General features: G+C 42.9%; 1 protein-coding gene across 1 annotated transcript in view; it reads left to right on the forward strand.

Annotated features, from left to right (window-relative positions):
* Positions 1-18,770, forward strand: part of NSL1 (NSL1 component of MIS12 kinetochore complex) — a 26,187-nt gene extending 7,417 nt beyond the window's left edge. The window contains exons 4-6 of the mRNA XM_070734446.1: positions 5,482-5,533; positions 16,372-16,439; positions 17,133-18,770. Of these exons, the coding sequence (XP_070590547.1) occupies positions 5,482-5,533; positions 16,372-16,439; positions 17,133-17,405 (393 nt within the window). The 3' untranslated portion in view covers positions 17,406-18,770. The remainder of the gene's footprint in view (positions 1-5,481; positions 5,534-16,371; positions 16,440-17,132) is intronic.
* Positions 18,771-19,264: the final 494 nt, after the last annotated feature.

The raw sequence follows: 19,264 nt of genomic DNA on the forward strand, positions 1-19,264 counted from the left end.
ACGCCTCGGGGGGTCCGTCCTCCCCCTGGCGAATAAGCCACGGGCCGAGCGGTGGCGTCTCTCACCAGCAGCCGCGGGGGAAGCTGTCGCCCTCCCCCCCCCCAACGAAGGCAGGCGAGAGCCGATCCACGCCCGGAGACATCACCAGTTCCCCCCAGACAGCGGCGGATCGGCTCTGAAGGAGAATTGTGGGGCGATTGCAAGGGGCGGGAAGTGTTGGCTTCCCGCCCGCCGGTGAGGCTGCAATCAGTTGCCATGGCGACGGCCCGCGGCCATCTTGGCAGCATTGACGCAGCAAGGAACGGCAGCCATCTTGGGAGGGTCTAGAACCTCCCAGCTGCCGATTCCCGCCCACAGGCTGCCCGGGTCGCCATGGAAACCTCGCGCAGACTCATTTGGCTCCGCAACTGGCAGGCGGATGTCAAATCCAAGTGGAGTCTTGCCTCCGCCTCGTTCAAGGGAAAGAAGCTGTTCGGGGAAGTCCTTGATGATGTCCTGATCGAGGACAAGGACAAGAAGAAGGTGATGCCCAGGGCTAACAGACGGCAGGATAGGCGTTCCACCCCCTATCAACGACGTCAGCCCTTTTGAGCAGAGCCCTCCTCGACCAACTCCCAGACAACGAGGCCGTATTTCCAGGGCTCCTTCAGCCAGGGAGCCTTTAGGTCGGACAGGTCCTACCAGACGGACCGAGGTAGATCGTACCAGGGTCGCCGCCCCTTCAGAGGAGGCAACAGGGGCTTTAGGAAAAACAAGTGACTTTCAGAGAGACGCACCCTTAGGCGGCAGGCTGCGGTTCTTCCCCGACATCTGGAAAACCACAGCCTCAGACGCATGGGCGGTGTCCACGGTTTCCCAAGGCCTGAGGATCGAATTCATTCGACCTCCCCCCCAAAGCTTCCTATCTTGTCGTATCCCGTCAGACTTTCAAAAGAGAAAACTCCTATGCCAAGAGGTGTCTCACCTCCTAGAGATAGGGGCCATAGAGGAGGTACCCTTGGCTCATCAAGGCAGGGGATTTTACTCGGCAATTTTTCTCGTGCCAAAATCCTCAGGAGGAGTGCGAATGATCCTCAATCTCCGACAGTTGAATCTCTACGTGAAATACCAGAGATTCAGAATGCACTCACTAAAAACCATCCTGGCCTCCATAAGACAAAACGATTTTATGACGTCTATAGACCTGAAAGAAGCCTACCTGCACGTACCCATCTTCCCACATCACAGGCAATTCCTGCGATTTTACCTAGACGGCAGACACTTCCAATACAGGGCGATGCCTTTTGGACTATCCTCCGCCCCCAGGACATTTACGAAATTACTGGACGTCCTCACGGCCAGTCTCAGACGACAGTCGGTACGCGTGATGGCGTACCTAGACGATATTGTCATTCTGTCAAGAACCAGAGAACAGGCACACAGAGACTCACAACTGACAATACAGACACTACAGGACCATGGCTTTACAGTCAACTGGTCAAAGAGTCACCTAACACCCACACATCACCTTGCCCACCTGGGCACCACTATAGACTCCAACCTGGGTACGGTTTTTCTGTCCCAGGAAAGACAAAGGACAATCAGGACTCTGATAAGAGAGCTGGGGCCTCAGCAATACCCCACTCTTGCCCTTTTATCAAAGATCCTAGGAACTTTAGTCTCCTGCATAGATATAGTGCCATGGGCGAGACACCATTTACGCCCACTCCAATGGTTCCTGCTTCCATATCAGAGACAAAAGACCAGTCACTCTCTCAGGAGAGTCCCCCTCAGTACCAGGGTACGTACCTCCCTGCAATGGTGGAGGTCCCCTTCACTGACCAAAGGATCCTTATTTCTGGACAAGGAGCTTATTACAATAACAACGGATGCCAGTTTGACAGGGTGGGGAGCACATCTCTCTTCACACATGGTTCAGGGACTCTGGGATTCTCAGGATCTGCAAGAGATCAATATAAATTTCCTAGAGTTGAAGGCTGTTTCATTGGCCCTCCACAGCCTTGCCCATCTAGTACGGGGTCAGCATGTACGCATCCTGACCGACAATGTCTCCACACGGTCTCACATCAACCGACAGGGGGGAACACGGTCACGGAGATTAATGAAGGAATCGACATCACTCCTCAGATGGGCAGAAGGGAATCTAGCCTCGCTTTCAGCGGAACACATCTCGGGAGTAGAGAATGTGTGGGCGGACTGGCTCAGCCGCCAGACGCTCGACCCGGGCGAATGGCGACTGGACCCCAGGATTTTTCAGGAGGCGGTGAGGAGATTCGGGGAACCGGTGATAGACTTGTTTGCAACCAACCTAAAAACCCAACTTCCTCACTTCTTCGCTCGATTTCCCACCCCAGGCGCGGAAGGGGTGGATGCCCTGACCCTTCGATGGCCTCAAGGTCTTCTTTATGCGTTCCCTCCTCTGTCCATCCTTCCCAGGGTGATTCGGAAGATTCTGGAGGAGACGGCAGAGGTGATACTGATAGCCCCATTTTGGCCCCGGCGCATCTGGTTCGCGGACCTAGTGCAACTGTCGAGGTCACCCAATTGGAGAATACCGGACCATCGGATCTCCCTGACACAGGGGTCCTTCTCTCACCCGGAGCCACAGTGGTGGCATCTAACCGTGTGGCACTTGAGCGGGAATATCTAAAACGCCAGGCCTTACCGGACACGGTCATCGACACCATATAAGCCGCCCGTAGACCATCTACAAGGCGAATCTACCAGGCAACTTGGGCTACTTTCCACAAGTTCTGTGAGCAAAGGGAGGTAGATCCTCCGACGGCGTCGCTGCAGGTAATCTTATCTTTTCTGCAAGCTGGACTAGAGAAGGGCCTTGCCCCTAACACCTTACGCCGTCAGGTTGCCGCTCTGGCTACCATCCTTTCGACAGACAGTTACCGTTCCCTTACCAGACATCCATGGATCAGGGATTTCCTGAAGGGAGCGACCAATCTCAAACCACCAGTGATTCATCGCTTCCCTTCCTGGGACCTTCCCTTGGTGTTGCACGCACTGACAGGTCCTCCCTTTGAACCTATTCGCCAGATCTCGTTAAGGTTGTTGACCCTAAAGACCGCGTTCCTGGTTGCAATCACTTCAGCCAGGAGGGTCTCGGAGATAGCTGCTTTGTCAACAAGACCAGACCTTTGTCGCTTTGACCCAAACAGGGTAGTCCTTAGATTAGATCCGGCATTTATCCCCAAGGTAAACACATCCTTTCACAGGACTCAGGATATCATTCTTCCGGACTTCTGTGCTCGTGGGACTCATCCGTCTGTATTAAGATGGCATAAGCTGGACGTGAGACGAGCCTTAAAGATTTACGTTAGGAGGACTCAGAATGTTAGGACGTCAGAAGCCCTGTTCGTGTCCTTTGCCACTAGGACTATGGGCACTAAGGTGTCTTCTCAAACTATCAGTCGATGGTTGAGGGAATGTATTTCAGAGGCATACAGGACTAAAGGATCCCCAATTCCACCGGGGATAACGGGACATTCCACTCGAAGTGCGGCAGCTTCATCGGCCTGGAGAACCCAGGCCTCGTTAGAGGACATATGTAGAGCAGCCACGTGGGCAGCTCCATCAACTTTTATCAAACATTATAGGATCGACTCCTTTGCTTCGGAGGAAGCAGCGTTTGGGAGGAGGGTGCTACAAGGGGTTTGTTCTTATGTGGAACCCCTGGTCCAGTCTTGTCCCTCCCCGTGATTGCAACTTGGGCATATCCCATCTTGGACTCTCCTTGCAAGTGCATTGGAGAAAGACCGTTGAACTTACCTGAACGGTCTTCTCGATGCACTGCAAGGAGAGTCCAAACCCTCCCGACTCTGGGACCAGGGTTTCTGTGGGGGTGTGTGTTATATAGTTACTGTTGTTGTTGGAGGTTCTATGGTTTAATAAATGGTTTTGCTTTACTGCTCCTTCGCCTTACTTTAGACTGGAGGGCTAAGGGGGGGAGGCGGTGCCTGCCTAGTAATTATTTAAATTAAAACTCAGTCCCTACCAATCAGACTGAAGTATAACCCATCTTGGACTCTCCTTGCAGTGCATCGAGAAGACCGTTCAGGTAAGTTCAACGGTCTATCTCTCCTCCTGGTCTTTCCACACTCTTTCAAGTCAGTCCAGCATTTTTTTCCTTACTTCTTATCCCAGTACCAGAATCTTTGTACTTGGCAGGTTCTACTCCACTGAACATTAACCATCCTCTATAGCAGCAAGTCCTCTAGTATCTGAATTATTATTTTAAAAATATAAAACCATTTTTTCTGCTTCTTATTGCTTTTTTAATAATCTATAGCTAAGACATATATGTGCCATTGTAGAAGTAGGTGCCTTCTTGCATTTTCCTCTGTCTATATGCTATTTGTTATGGGGCAGATACACATTCTAATTTTTTCTTACTTTCTGAAAGCACGAAGTTGCATTATATGAGAACACTTGCTTTGCAGGTTTTTCTTAAATATATTTTATTTTGTTTCAAACAAGATTAAAATACAAACTACAGAACTCCAAAAAGGGGAAGGGGGTTTGAGTAAAAGAAAAATATCTGTAAAAGCTTTTCAAGAAACCACTAAGACGAGAGAAGTAGCTGTTCAGTTACTTACAATCTACTGATATATATATTTTTTTTAAAGGCTGGATTTTTAAAATCAGAAATCTACCTTACCCTATCCTCGCAGCAGGGGGCACTGTTTTATTCCAAATTGCTGTGAAGTTAGATAATACAGAACCTTGATTATACAGATTAGAATATAAAATATATTATAATAACAATATTTAACTCATCTAGTTACTACAGTAGTCCGTCCTTACCAGCAGTAATTGGCAGTGGGAACTTTGTCCCTAAACAATGTGATTGTAACTTAAGACAGCAGTCCCAGTTCCCACTGTTAAGAGAAGCCTAAGTGATCACACAGCATCTTGTAGTCATATGATTGCCATTCACAACCTCCTGCCAGCTTCCCTGTTGATTCCATCTGTCAAAAGCCAGCAGTGAAAGTCATAATGACAATCATATGACTGTGGGATGCTGCAACAACATAATTGTGAGCCGGTTGCCAAGGACCCAAATTGCTATTCCATTATCATGGAATACACTGCAGTGGCCGCAACTACGAAATCCTGCCATAAATACCCCTTAAACAGCACTGTAAGTTCAGAAAGTCACTGTTAAATCAGTGAGAACTTAACAGAATAACAGAGTTGTGGGAGACTTGGAGGGCTTTTAGTCCAGACCCTTGCTTAAGCAGGAAACCCTATACAGGACTGCCTGTATGGAATGAGACAACAAAACCTGCTTTTGCTAAATTTACAAATTAAATAATGACTGCTTTTACAGAGATATATTAAATATATGTTATATGGATAAGAATTATTATTTGCTTAAGATTCAAATGTTTTAACCAGGAATTGGGTCACATTTTAGAAGTTATGCGAACAAAGGAAAAAGATTTTAATTGCATTTGTTTGTCTGTTTAGCGCTCTCAAACATTTGTGAATTGTCAAGACATAAAAGTGGAGCCTTCTCAAGGTAATTTTATGAAATGATTTTTTTTTGTGGAATATGGCAATTGTATTTTTTAAACACTCCATAACTCTTATAACTCTTTGTTCTTTAGAGTGGACCTCTCTTAATTCATAACCAAATACAGTAATACCTCATCTTACGAACTTCATTGGTCCCGGGACGAGGTTCGTAAGGTGAAAAGTTTGTAAGATGAAACAATGTTTCCCATAGGAATCAATGGAAAAGCGAATAATGCGTGCAAGCCCATTAGGAAAATCCAAAACATTAAAGCTTTAAAAAAAAAAGCGGCGGGAAGACGAAGCTGAGGCAAATGGAGTCGGGGGAGGGACAGCGAGAGGTGGCAATGAAGCAATGTGAAAAGAGACTTTCTTGAGCTCCGTGAGTCCCTGCCTCCCGTTTTTGTCCCCCCCCCTCTGCTCATCTCCCCCACACCTTTCTCCTCCCTTGAGCTCCATGAGTCTTTGCCTCCCGTTTTTGTCCCCCCCTCTATTCATCTCCCCCACACCTTTCTCCTATCTTGAGCTCCATGAGTCTTTGCCTCCCGTTTTTGTCCCCCCCTCTATTCATCTCCCCCACACCTGTCTCCTCCCTTGAGCTCCATGAGTCTTTGCCTTCCATTTTTGTCCCCCACACTCTGCTCATCTCCCCCACACCTTTCTCCTCTCTTGAGCTCCATGAGTCTTTGCCTCCCGTTTTTGTCCCCCCCTCTATTCATCTCCCCCACACCTTTCTCCTATCTTGAGCTCCATGAGTCTTTGCCTCCCGTTTTTGTCCCCCCCCCCCTCTATTCATCTCCCCCACACCTGTCTCCTCCCTTGAGCTCCATGAGTCTTTGCCTTCCATTTTTGTCCCCCCCACTCTGCTCATCTCCCCCACACCTTTCTCCTCTCTTGAGCTCCATGAGTCTTTGCCTCCCGTTTTTGTCCCCCCCACTCTGCTCATCTCCCCCACACCTTTCTCCTCTCATGAGATCCATGAGTCTTTGCCTCCCATTTTTGTCCCCCCCACTCTGCTCATCTCCCCCACACCTTTCTTCTCTCTTGAGATCCATGAGTCTTTGCCTCCCATTTTTGTCCCCCCCACTCTGCTTATCTCCCCCACACCTTTCTTCTCTCTTGAGATCCATGAGTCTTTGCCTCCCATTTTTGTCCCCCCCACTCTGCTCATCTCCCCCACACCTTTCTCCTCTCATGAGATCCATGAGTCTTTGCCTCCCATTTTTGTCCCCCCCACTCTGCTTATCTCCCCCACACCTTTCTTCTCTCTTGAGATCCATGAGTCTTTGCCTCCCATTTTTGTCCCTCCCACTCTGCTCATCTCCCCCACACCTTTCTCCTCTCTTGAGCTCCATGAGTCTTTGCCTTCCGTTTTTGTCCCCCCCACTCTGCTCATCTCCCCCACACCTTTCTCCTCTCTTGAGATCCATGAGTCTTTGCCTCCCATTTTTGTCCCCCCCCACTCTACTCATCTCCCCCACACCTTTCTCCTCCCTTGAGCTCCATGAGTCTTTGCCTTCCGTTTTTGTCCCCCCCCCCTGTATTCATCTCCCCCACACCTTTCTCCTCTCTTGAGATCCATGAGTCTTTGCCTCCCATTTTTGTCCCCCCCACTCTGCTTATCTCCCCCACACCTTTCTCCTCTCTTGAGATCCATGAGTCTTTGCCTCCCATTTTTGTCCCCCCCACTCTGCTTATCTCCCCCACACCTTTCTCCTCTCTTGAGCTCCATGAGTCTTTGCCTCCCGTTTTTGTCCCCCCCCCCCTGTATTCATCTCCCCCACACCTTTCTCCTCTCTTGAGCTCCATGAGTCTTTGCCTTCCGTTTTTGTCCCCCCCACTCTGCTCATCTCCCCCACACCTTTCTCCTCTCTTGAGATCCATGAGTCTTTGCCTCCCATTTTTGTCCCCCCCCACTCTACTCATCTCCCCCACACCTTTCTCCTCCCTTGAGCTCCATGAGTCTTTGCCTTCCGTTTTTGTCCCCCCACTCTGCTTATCTCCCCCACACCTTTCTCCTCTCTTGAGCTCCATGAGTCTTTGCCTCCCGTTTTTGTCCCCCCCCCCCTGTATTCATCTCCCCCACACCTTTCTCCTCTCTTGAGCTCCATGAGTCTTTGCCTTCCGTTTTTGTCCCCCCCCCTCTATTCATCTCCCCCACACCTTTCTCCTCTCTTGAGCTCCATGAGTCTTTGCCTCCCGTTTTTGTCCCCCCCCTCTATTCATCTCCCCCACACCTTATTCCTCCCTTGAGTTCCATGAGTCTTTGCCTCCCGTTTTTGTCCCCCCCACTCTGCTCATCTCCCCCACACCTTTCTCCTCCCTTGAGCTCCATGAGTCTTTGCCTTCCGTTTTTGTCCCCCCACTCTGCTCACCTCCCCCACACCTTTCTCCTCTCTTGAGCTCCATGAGTCTTTGCCTTCCGTTTTTGTCCCCCCACTCTGCTCACCTCCCCCACACCTTTCTCCTCCCTTGAGCTCCATGAGTCTTTGCCTTCCGTTTTTGTCCCCCCACTCTGCTCATCTCCCCCACAACGTTTTCCTCTCTTGAGCTCCATGAGTCTTTGCCTCCCGTTTTTGTCCCCCCACTCTGCTCATCTCCCCCACACCTTTCTCCTCCCTTGAGCTCCATGAGTCTTTGCCTTCCGTTTTTGTCCCCCCACTCTGCTCATCTCCCCCACACCTTTCTCCTCCCTTGAGCTCCATGAGTCTTTGCCTTCCGTTTTTGTCCCCCCACTCTGCTCATCTCCCCCACAACGTTTTCCTCTCTTGAGCTCCATGAGTCTTTGCCTCCCGTTTTTGTCCCCCCACTCTGCTCATCTCCCCCACACCTTTCTCCTCCCTTGAGCTCCATGAGTCTTTGCCTTCCGTTTTTGTCCCCCCACTCTGCTCATCTCCCCCACAACGTTTTCCTCTCTTGAGCTCCATGAGTCTTTGCCTCCCGTTTTTGTCCCCCCACTCTGCTCATCTCCCCCACACCTTTCTCCTCCCTTGAGCTCCATGAGTCTTTGCCTTCCGTTTTTGTCCCCCCACTCTGCTCATCTCCCCCACACCTTTCTCCTCCCTTGAGCTCCATGAGTCTTTGCCTTCCGTTTTTGTCCCCCCACTCTGCTCACCTCCCCCACACCTTTCTCCTCCCTTGAGCTCCATGAGTCTTTGCCTTCCGTTTTTGTCCCCCCACTCTGCTCATCTCCCCCACAACGTTTTCCTCTCTTGAGCTCCATGAGTCTTTGCCTCCCGTTTTTGTCCCCCCCCTCTATTCATCTCCCCCACACCTTATTCCTCCCTTGAGTTCCATGAGTCTTTGCCTCCCGTTTTTGTCCCCCCCACTCTGCTCATCTCCCCCACACCTTTCTCCTCCCTTGAGCTCCATGAGTCTTTGCCTTCCGTTTTTGTCCCCCCACTCTGCTCATCTCCCCCACACCTTTCTCCTCTCTTGAGCTCCATGAGTCTTTGCCTTCCGTTTTTGTCCCCCCACTCTGCTCATCTCCCCCACAATGTTTTCCTCTCTTGAGCTCCATGAGTTCCTGCCTCCCGTTTTTGCCCCCCCCCTCGTGCTCATTTCCCCCATGCAGTTTGGAAGTGGGGAGTTTGTCGCTGGGATTCAAAGCAGCGCTGGCAAAAATGAAGGGAATCCCAGTGAGGGGAGCCTCAGGGAAATCCCTGCAATGCAATAACGGGCGTTTTTGCTTGCAACGGAAGTTTGGAGGCGGGGATTCCCGGGGAAATCCCAGCGCTTTGGGGCATCCCAGCGGCGGGGGTTAGGGTTCATAAGGTGAAAATAGTTCGGAAGAAGAGAGAAAAAAATCTAAAACACAGGGTTCGTATCATGAAAAGTTTGTATTAAGAGGTGTTCGTAAGACGAGGTATTACTGTACCTTATAACTTAGCTTAATCATATGACATAGCTTATTCATATAACATAAGTTTTTGTGGACTAGACAGCTTGGCAGTAGTTAAATTAAAGAGTATCCTAAAATTGGCATGTACATAAAAGTGCTATGCAATAAAGAGAAAGGAAAGAAGGAGGAAAAAAGAGAGGAACAGGAGAGGGGATAAAATCTGGCAATATGTGGGAACATTTTATGCTTCTGATGTGAATTCTAGTGGGGGAAAAGCATAAGGTACAAAGTGTCTAAGATAGCATTTCCAAATCTTTTTGCTCCGGAAAAATCCTTGAAATAATATTCAGGTCTCAGGGAATCCCTGCATAACAATTGTGAAAGTTCAAAAACTTCACAATAAAATTCACTTTTAACCTACACAACCCACAATTTGCAATGTTAAAAGAACAGCAAAGTGGTGGGCTTGCAGCTAAGTTGTGCCAATCACTGAGAGCATTAGCACGGTATGTGCAAAGTTAAAACAGTTACGCTTATTTTTTTTTCAGCCATGCTTTCACAGAAAGCTGACTGTAAAAAAAAGTCCTTAAGATTAAAAAAAAAACCTATGATTTTGGGTTCAATGCTTTGCAACCCCCCCCCACACACACACAGAATGCCATATGGTTTAAATTCTACCACCTTCCAAGCCATAGCATTTAGATTGGGGGGGGGGGGATAATTTTCCCAATGAGAAATTGAAACAACTTAACTCTGCTCAATATTAATCTTATTGCTTTAGAAAAAGCAGTAAATTATATTTTATTGGATCAGTGGTTCACAACCTTTTTTTCAATTATCCCCCAACTAAGCATCTCTAAAATCCTTATTCCCCCCCCCCCATGAATTATAATTCTTATTAGTCAAAAAGTGAACTCCTACTCATGCAATGAAGCCTAAAAGGCCATTCACTTGGTTTAAACAAGGTTCCAATTGCCCAAATTCAAAATCAAATTGTTCCCCTATGGGGTGGGGGCCCCACATTGGGAACCACTGTATTAAATGCTATTATTAATTTAATTTAATTCATTTGATTTGTATGCCGCCCCTCTCCGGAGACTCGGAGGGGCTAGTAAGAATGCATGTTATGATAAGGCTATGAACATGTGGAGTAGATCAAATATAGCAGTAAAAAATAGTAAAAACACCAATCATATCACCATTTCACTTTATTTTCAGCATAACATATTAATTACTGATCTCACACTTGCTAAGGCAAATAAAGTACGGTATTTTACTCTCAAGTTTAACTTCTCTTCGGGCAATCTTTCTTCTAACTTGAAAATATTGCTTATGGTAATTTATTTGTAATGAAAAATTATTGCATACAAATTTGTACCACGAGTTCCACATGCTGGTTGGATTATAAAGTAAAACTATCTGATCACAATTTTTAAAAAAATCTAAAGTAGAAATAATGTTTAGGAAAACATTGTGCAAATATATGGCGAATGAACTTATTTGCAAGGTCTGGAATTTGCACCTATCCCTGTGTAATGACTACAGTTACCAGAAATGAAAGAGAATTATATGCTTTCATTTCCTTATTTCATTTCCCATGTTTTGGAAGCAGTGTAAACATCTAGTTTTTAAAATAATTCTCTGATGTACAATCATGTAATATTCTATCAGGGCTAACGTGTTTATAAGGATTACTGAGGTAGATTGATTGGAATAATTTAATTTGTTTTCAAATGAGGTTAATTGACCTTGGAAAAACCCGCAAGCAGTTGTTTTGTACTGATTTTACAATACATAGTATGCTGTAACTCTTCCCATTATTCCTATTTTACAGATGGAATGCAGAAGTAAAGGGCAATAACTTATCCAAGTTCAGCCAAGTTGACCATAAGTCATCCAGAAAGAATTTATTACTGTTATAATACTTTCAGTTTTCACTGAGTTTTAGAAAGTTCAGGAGATCAGTTCTCAGCTCAATGAGTTTCTAATATAAAAGGTAGCAAATGTGTAGAGAGTCAAGATTTTGATTTTTATATTTGGACTTGTATTTGAATGTGCTTCTGAGTCAATGTTAGCTCCTGGCAAATACCTAGACAAGTCTCTGTAGTTATCTGTGCAATGTTTTGGAAGTGGTTTACCATTTCCTTCCTCTTAGAGCTGAGAAAGAGTTGACTGGCCCATGGTCACTCAGCTGAATTTCAATTACATACGGTTGATTATAGTAAAAAAAATAGAAATTAGATTTAGGAAAGAGATTCAAAGAGCAAAAACTGGAGCATTACACAGATGCTTGGGAAAGCAAACCAGGAAACAAGAACAGTGAGGATATATGGGAAAACAACACCCTGGGTTCAGTAAGACAAGCAGGCAAAGAACTGCATGGTCCTAGAGCATGTTGAAGTCCACACATCTTCAAGGTTGAGAAACACTGTCCTAGAGGCTTTCCATTAAATGTGGTACCCCTACCTACAAACACTTCTACTTACGAACTTTTCTAGATAAGAACTGGATGTTCAAGATTTTTTTGCCACTTCTCAGGAACCATTTTCCACTTACAAACCTGAGCCTCTGAAACTGTAACCGGAAAAGGCGGGAGAAGCCTCTGTGGGGCCTCTCTAGGAATTTCCTGGGAGGTAACAGGGCCTCCACCCTCCCTGTCGTTCCCCCAATCGCACACATTATTTGCTTTTACATTGATTCCTATGGGAAAAATTGCTTCTTCCTACAAACCTTTCTATTTAAGAACCTGGTCACAGAACAAATTAAGTTTGTAAGTAGAGGTACCACTGTATTTGGTCCTAGCTTTAACTTTTTTCATTTTCTTTTTAGCAAAAAACAGTACTAAATGTACTATTTGTTACACTATTTGCAAAATTTTGTTTTTGCTGATATTGTCTGAAGGGGGAACTGTATAATCGCCAACAAAGTTTAAAGGGCTCAAAGTGAGCATTTTGTATGGACATAGGGTTATTTCTCTATAATTTATTTTGAATAATTGATATGGCTACTTATCTCACAGCAGTGAGTTTTTTCAGCTGATGAAAATTTTGAATTCAAAGTTTGGGGAACAAAATAACGCTGTTCAGCCAAGTTGCAATTCTACAGTGACGGTCTTCCTGCAAAATAAACAAGATACTTATAGAAGGAAAAAACTAGTATAGCCGGTGAAGAAACTTACAGGGGGTTTTTGGAAGGCTTGGGTTGGGTCTTTGACTCTTGGGGGCTGTCTGAACTAGTTCTTACAGCTTTCTTGGCAAGATTTCAGAAGTGATTTGCCATTGCCTTCCTAGAGCTGAGCATTGCTCAAGATACACTGCTTGAATGTGTACTCGTTTGTCTTTATCTAAAAAGTAATTTCCCAAATGTTTTGAGTTGAGAAAGATTACTTGTGAGTCAAAGAAGATTTTGTGAATTTGTAGTTTGCTTAACATGTAGATTGGTCCTAGGACACAAATAGTAGGAAAGTCTTAGATAATGTAGAAATTATTTGCATAAAACCTAAATTAATCTATCTGGAAAATATTGTGTTAAATTATGAACAAAGAAACAAGAAACTTACATAGAAACATAGAAGACCGACGGCAGAAAAAGACCTCATGGTCCCTCTAGTCTGCCCTTATACTATTTCCTGTATTTTATCATACAATGGATATATGTTTATCCCAGGCATGTTTAAATTCGGTTACTGTGGATTTACCAACCACGTCTGCTGGAAGTTTGTTCCAAGGATCTACTACTCTTTCAGTAAAATAATATTTTCTCATGTTGCCTTTGATCTTTCCCCCAACTAACTTCAGATTGTGTCCCCTTGTTCTTGTGTTCACTTTCCTATTAAACACACTTCCCTCCTGGACCTTATTTAACCCTTTAGCATATTTAAATGTTTCGATCATGTCCCCCCTTTTCCTTCTGTCCTCCAGACTATACAGATTGAGTCCATGAAGTCTTTCCTGATACGTTTTATGCTTAAGACCTTCCACCATTCTTGTAGCCCATCTTTGGACCCGTTCAATTTTGTCAATATCTTTTTGTAGGTGAGGTCTCCAGAACTGAACACAGTACTCCAAATGTGGTCTCACCAGTGCTCTGTATAAGGGGATCACAATCTCCCTCTTCCTGCTTGTTATACCTTTAGCTACGCAGCCAAGCATCCTACTTGCCTTTCCTACCGCCCGACCACACTGCTCACCCATTTTGAGACTGTCAGAAATCACTACCCCTAAATCCTTCTCTTCTGAAGTTTTTGCTAACACAGAACTGCCAATGCAATACTCAGATTGAGGATTCCTTTTCCCCAAGTGCATTATTTTACATTTGGAAACATTAAACTGCAGTTTCCATTGCTTTGACCATTTATCTAGTAAAGCTAAATCATTTACCATATTACAGACCCCTCCAGGAATATCAACCCTATTGCACACTTTAGAGTCATCGGCAAATAGGCAAACCTTCCCTACCAGACCTTCCCCTATGTCACTCACAAACATATTAAAAAGAATAGGACCCAGAACAGACCCTTGTGGCACACCGCTTGTAACCTGTCTCTGCTCAGAATACTCGCCATTAACAATAACTCTCTGATGTCTATTCTTCAGCCAGCTTGAAATCCACTGAACTATCCAGGGATTAAGTCCAATCTTCACTAATTTATCCATCAGCTCTTTATGTGGAACCGTATCAAAGGCTTACTTGATTATTCCTATCTCTTCCTGGAAAATATTGTCAATTTTTTAGAAGACATGTTGACCTGGACACTCCTCTAGCTCATATATTTAGTGCCTATTGTACCAGTATAGAAGTAGACAATTTCATATGGGTATTTTTAAGAAATATAAAGAGAAATTTTGAAGGTTCACTGCAGCCTCAAAACCTGTATGTAAACCTCAATGTATATTATGCTTTGCAGTTATAATCAGGGCATACAAATAATACTTGACTTACAACAATTCATTTAGTGATCATTCAAAGTTATAACAGCACTGAAAAAAATTAATTATGACCATTGCAGCACCCACCCATCCCATGGTCACATGATTTACATTTGGATGCTTGACAATTGGTTCATATTTATGATAGTCGCAGTGTCCCAGCATTATTCATGTGACCATCTTTTGCGAGCTTCTGACAAGCAAAGTCAATGGGAAAGCCAGATTCAGTTAATAACCTTGTTACTAATTTAACAACTAAAGTGATTCACTTAACATACGTGGCAAGAAAAGTTGTAAAATGGGACAAAACTCGCTTAACAAATTTCTCATTTAGCAACATAAATTCTGGGCTCAACTGTTGTAAGTTGAAGACTACCTGTACTTTATATCATCTAATAAAGATTCTAATTACCACTACTATTTATTGTTCTTCATTACTGATGTGGATTTGATAGACTGTACAGTTCATAATGTAACACAGTATTTTCCAGATATATTAATTTCAGGGTTTATGCAGTTTTGGATTAAATTTTTCAAGGAATTTCCCTCTCAGAATTCTGATTATTAGGGTTCAGGAGCTGCAAGAAGAAAATAAATGTCTGTTGAATTACTGGAAATCAGCACTAACAACATTAGACATAAGAGTAATAAAAATTGTCCTTGGAAGAATAGGAAATAAATACTTTACGACAGTATAAATATATGTGTGCAACAGTTTAATTTCAGAGGTTTCTGTCAGAGTCTGTTTTAAAATACGGTTTTAAAATAGATATCAGACTAAAATGGGATAATTAAAATTTTTGCTCCATATATAGCTTTGTTTAAAAATATATGAAATTGCAATACACAAGAGCTTTTATTTATCCAGAACAGGAATTATTTTTAGAGGTATATTTAGGGAGAAAGTAACCAGCGCTTTTATTCCTCCGGGACCGCCTCCTGCCGCACGAATCCCAGCGACCGATTAGGTCCCACAGAGTGGGCCTTCTCCGGGTCCCGTCAACTAAACAATGTCGGTTGGCAGGCCCCAGGGGAAGAGCCTTCTCTGTGGCGGCACCGGCCCTCTGGAACCAATTCCCCCCAGAGATTAGAACTGCCCCTACTCTTCCTGCCTTCCGTAAACTCCTTAAAACCCACCTTTGCCGTCAGGCATGGGGGAATTGAAACACCTCCCCCGGGCTTGTTCAATTTTTATGCATGGTATGCTTATGTGTGTGTCTGTTAGTATATGGGGTTCTTTTAAATCTTTAAATATTTTAAAGCTATCTGAATTATTTATAATTTGTCATATCTTGTTGTGAGCCGCCCCGAGTCTTCGGAGAGGGGCGGCATACAAATCTAAATAATAAATAAATAAATAAATAAATAAATTCATCCAGCCGTACATATTAGAAGTTTTAGAAATTTGTGGGGGAAGCTGGCAAGTTAGGGACTGTAAAATCCTAGAAAGCAATGTTTATTTACAAGTCTGCTGTTGTTTCTCTGTTTGTTTTACAGTGTACTTATTCATTTCTTCCAAGAAGTTCTAATTAGTTTATTTAGCTATTTTTCTGTCATCCCTTTGCAACACCTGTATGGTTTAGGTTAGGAGGAGATCGGACCAATCTAAAGTAATGGTAAATTGAGTTGCATGCTGAATGTGAATTTTGACTGAAGTATCTCTAAATGAGTTTCTTAGAATCTCACTATATCATCTGAACAGTTATAGATGTGATAGGAAAAGGGTTTATTTTTAGCTTTGCATATTTCAGAAGTGATTGTATATTTAATGCATTGAATGTTGCCATATATAATTCCTTATCAAAAATAAATCAGTAGTAAATTGCAGAATGAAGTAACCTGGTCCACAAAACATTTGTACTTTTTTTTTTACATTTTGGAACTTTTCTTTTTAGATGTTAAATAAAATTGCCCATGATACTATATTTGCCCATTATACCATCTTAATATCATTCTTTCTTCTCTCTGTCTGTCTGTCTGTCTCTCTATCTCTGTCTCTCTCTCTTTTACATTATAATGCAGCAGAGTTTTGTTTGTTTATGTTCTAAGAGAATATATGAATCTTTTCCCCCTCAGATCAGTCTATGGTAGAACTGAGACTTTCAACAAAAACTATGTCTAAACATACTGGAGAATCATTTAAGGTGAGATTTCTAAGGATATAATGGGTTTTATCTAGATTTTGTTGATTAATTAACATAATGGGTCATGCATTAATGATTTAACTCCAACTAACATAAGATAGATGTAAGTACAACAAAGTCTGGTCCAATTAGTAGCATTCATAACCCTGAAATATAACTGTGAAAAATTACACATTCCAGTCTTCAAATGTTTCACTACTCTTTGGAATGCAATGACATGCTAGTTCTAGAAAGGTTTGTGTCTTTCCAGCAGTGTATTTTCCAGGATAGGAAATGGTTGAGCCCAATCTCCAAATATCCATTTTCAGGGAATGCAGTTTTACAAATTCCTGACCTTAACCTATTGTCAAGCAATGTTATATAGGACACTTGTGAAAATCTGATTCATTAACTATTTTAAGAAAAAGACTATAGGAGTCTCATATTTTTCAACTAAATAGATTTGTCCAGAACTTGATTGCTGTACTTACTGGTAGTTTCATCAAGGTATGTTTTGAATCTACAATTCCCAATAGAATCTGAAATTTCAGTCCTTTTAAATGTGTTCTGAAATTACAAAGTGGTTTGTAATATATATCACTTCTGAATTGATGTTTAATGTACTGTTGCTAAATTTATTACTCCCAGGATAAATACTAGCTCAATCTGAATAACCTGGAATTATTTTTGGTTTTTTTGTCCTGCCATCTCCAGTCCCTGTCATCCCTTGTGGAAAGAGCAGAAGGCTTCTCAAAAGCTTTGTCTTTACAACAAACTTTGGAACAATGCAGACTCCATCAAGATTTGTTTGTCACTGAAGTTGAAAAACAGAATAAAAACGATGTCAAAAACCTTACATCACAAGTGGAAGTTATACCTTCACAAACTGCTTTCAGTAATTCTGTTCTACTCAAAATAAAGAGATCATCACGTTCTTCTCCACAGAGACGCTACCCAACGAAAAGAAAACTTAGTCATGAAACATGAACACTTTTTTGAAAAGATCATTGCATAGCCATTCTATTTTTCCTGATTTTTTGGGGTTGTTTACCATCCTCAGTGATCCCCTGGAATCCATATAACCAAACAAATTTTGTTTGATAGTGATGAAGTTCGATACTGGATTCCTTTATATAGCTACTCTGTAAAATATTGAAGCATATTATTAAATCTGAACGTTTTTCTTTGAAACTAAATTTGCCCACAGTATATTGCAGCAGAGTAATCTTCTACAAGGACTTTGACTTGCTTATGAATACTTTCATGCTTAATTGCTTTAATGGTAATTTCTGCAAACATTAGATAAGAGCATTATCTATTCCACTTGATCCATGCAGTTGAACATTTCCATAGCAAAGGTTCTTGCTGAGTGGAACTTTGAAAAAACTATGAGCAGAGCATCTGCAACTGGCTTTCAGAGAAGAACCAAAATACTTTAGATGCACATAGAGGGGTATCTAGTTCCCTGTAACTTTGTGGATTTTTAGATAAGTATCATTTTTAAATGAACTCAACTTCTATCTACACCTCAGGAAGATAAAGTAATAAGCTGGGGTTAAAGATTAAAGTATTTAGCTGCAGGTTGTGTCTCCATTAGTCTAAAAACCAATGAGAAAAAAGTGTTGTTTGGTGCTAACATACAGGTAGTCATTGACTTACAGTTCATTTAGTGAGCATTCATAGTTACAACAGCACTGACAATGTCTTGTGACCATTTTTCACATTTAGGACTTGCTCTCATGATCAAAATTTGTATGCTTGGTAACTGGTTCACATTTATGACAGTTACGATGTCCCAGGATCATGTGATCACTTTTTGTGACCTTCAGACAAGCAAAGTCAAAAAGGAAGCCAGATTCATTTAATGACATTACTAACTTAAACCTGCACTTAACAACAGTGGTAAGAAAGGTTGTAATATAGGGCAAAATTCACTTAACAAATGTATCACTTAGCAACAAGTGAGTTCAATTGTGGTTGTAATTCAAGGACTACCTGTACCTGCTCTTTCTCTCCTGTATTCCCTTTTTCCTGAGCCATGGCAAACCTGGGAATTTGATGGTGGGAGGGAGTACGGTATACTTTCACATCACCATTTAGTAAATATTCAAACTGCCTAGAAAGGCCAAGTTTTGTGCTCTCAAGGAACTATCAATAGTGAATGTTTTGTTTTCCTTTCCCATATGTCTTGACATATTCGGGTCTTTTCCCTTGTAAGATTGATAGAATCTTGCCGATGTTTCGACGAGATCCCACTCGTCATCTTCAGGCTGGTGCTTTCGGCTTCATGCTAGAGTGAATATATACATATATATATAACCACTTTGCCCATATTCTTGTATAAAATAAAAATATTTTTGTAATAGTTGATCTTTGAATATTTAGATGTCCCTTTCCTAAATCAAAGGAGACTGTAATTTGAATTGCATGCAGTAAACAAGCGATGTGATAGATTCTAATAGGTTTGCTTAAGCAATATATAATCAAGGGAAACTAGACAAAAGTGATTTTGGATTGGGAATTATTGGAGTTGTGTTGTAAGTTACCACTACTTTCCCTTAACTTTAAAAAAAACTCAGTTCCTCCAGGATTTCTGAACTCCAAGTGCCTTTTCATTTTATAATTGTGATCTCTAAATTTTATAGATTATACCACTATCTCTGTTTTAATTAAATTTACTGCAAATATATTGTTATTGAAAGATGAGAGCAAGATAGGTATTTAAGGTACCAGGCTAGAAACCCAGGAGATTGTGAATTCTATTCATACCCTAGCTATTAAAGCTGGCTTGGTGACTTTGGGCCTGTCTCTCAGCTTGGGTTCCTTACCAGAACGGGCCAATTCTA

This window comes from Erythrolamprus reginae, chromosome 1 (genome assembly GCF_031021105.1).
Source record: "Erythrolamprus reginae isolate rEryReg1 chromosome 1, rEryReg1.hap1, whole genome shotgun sequence".
Taxonomy (NCBI): Eukaryota; Metazoa; Chordata; class Lepidosauria; order Squamata; family Dipsadidae; genus Erythrolamprus; species Erythrolamprus reginae.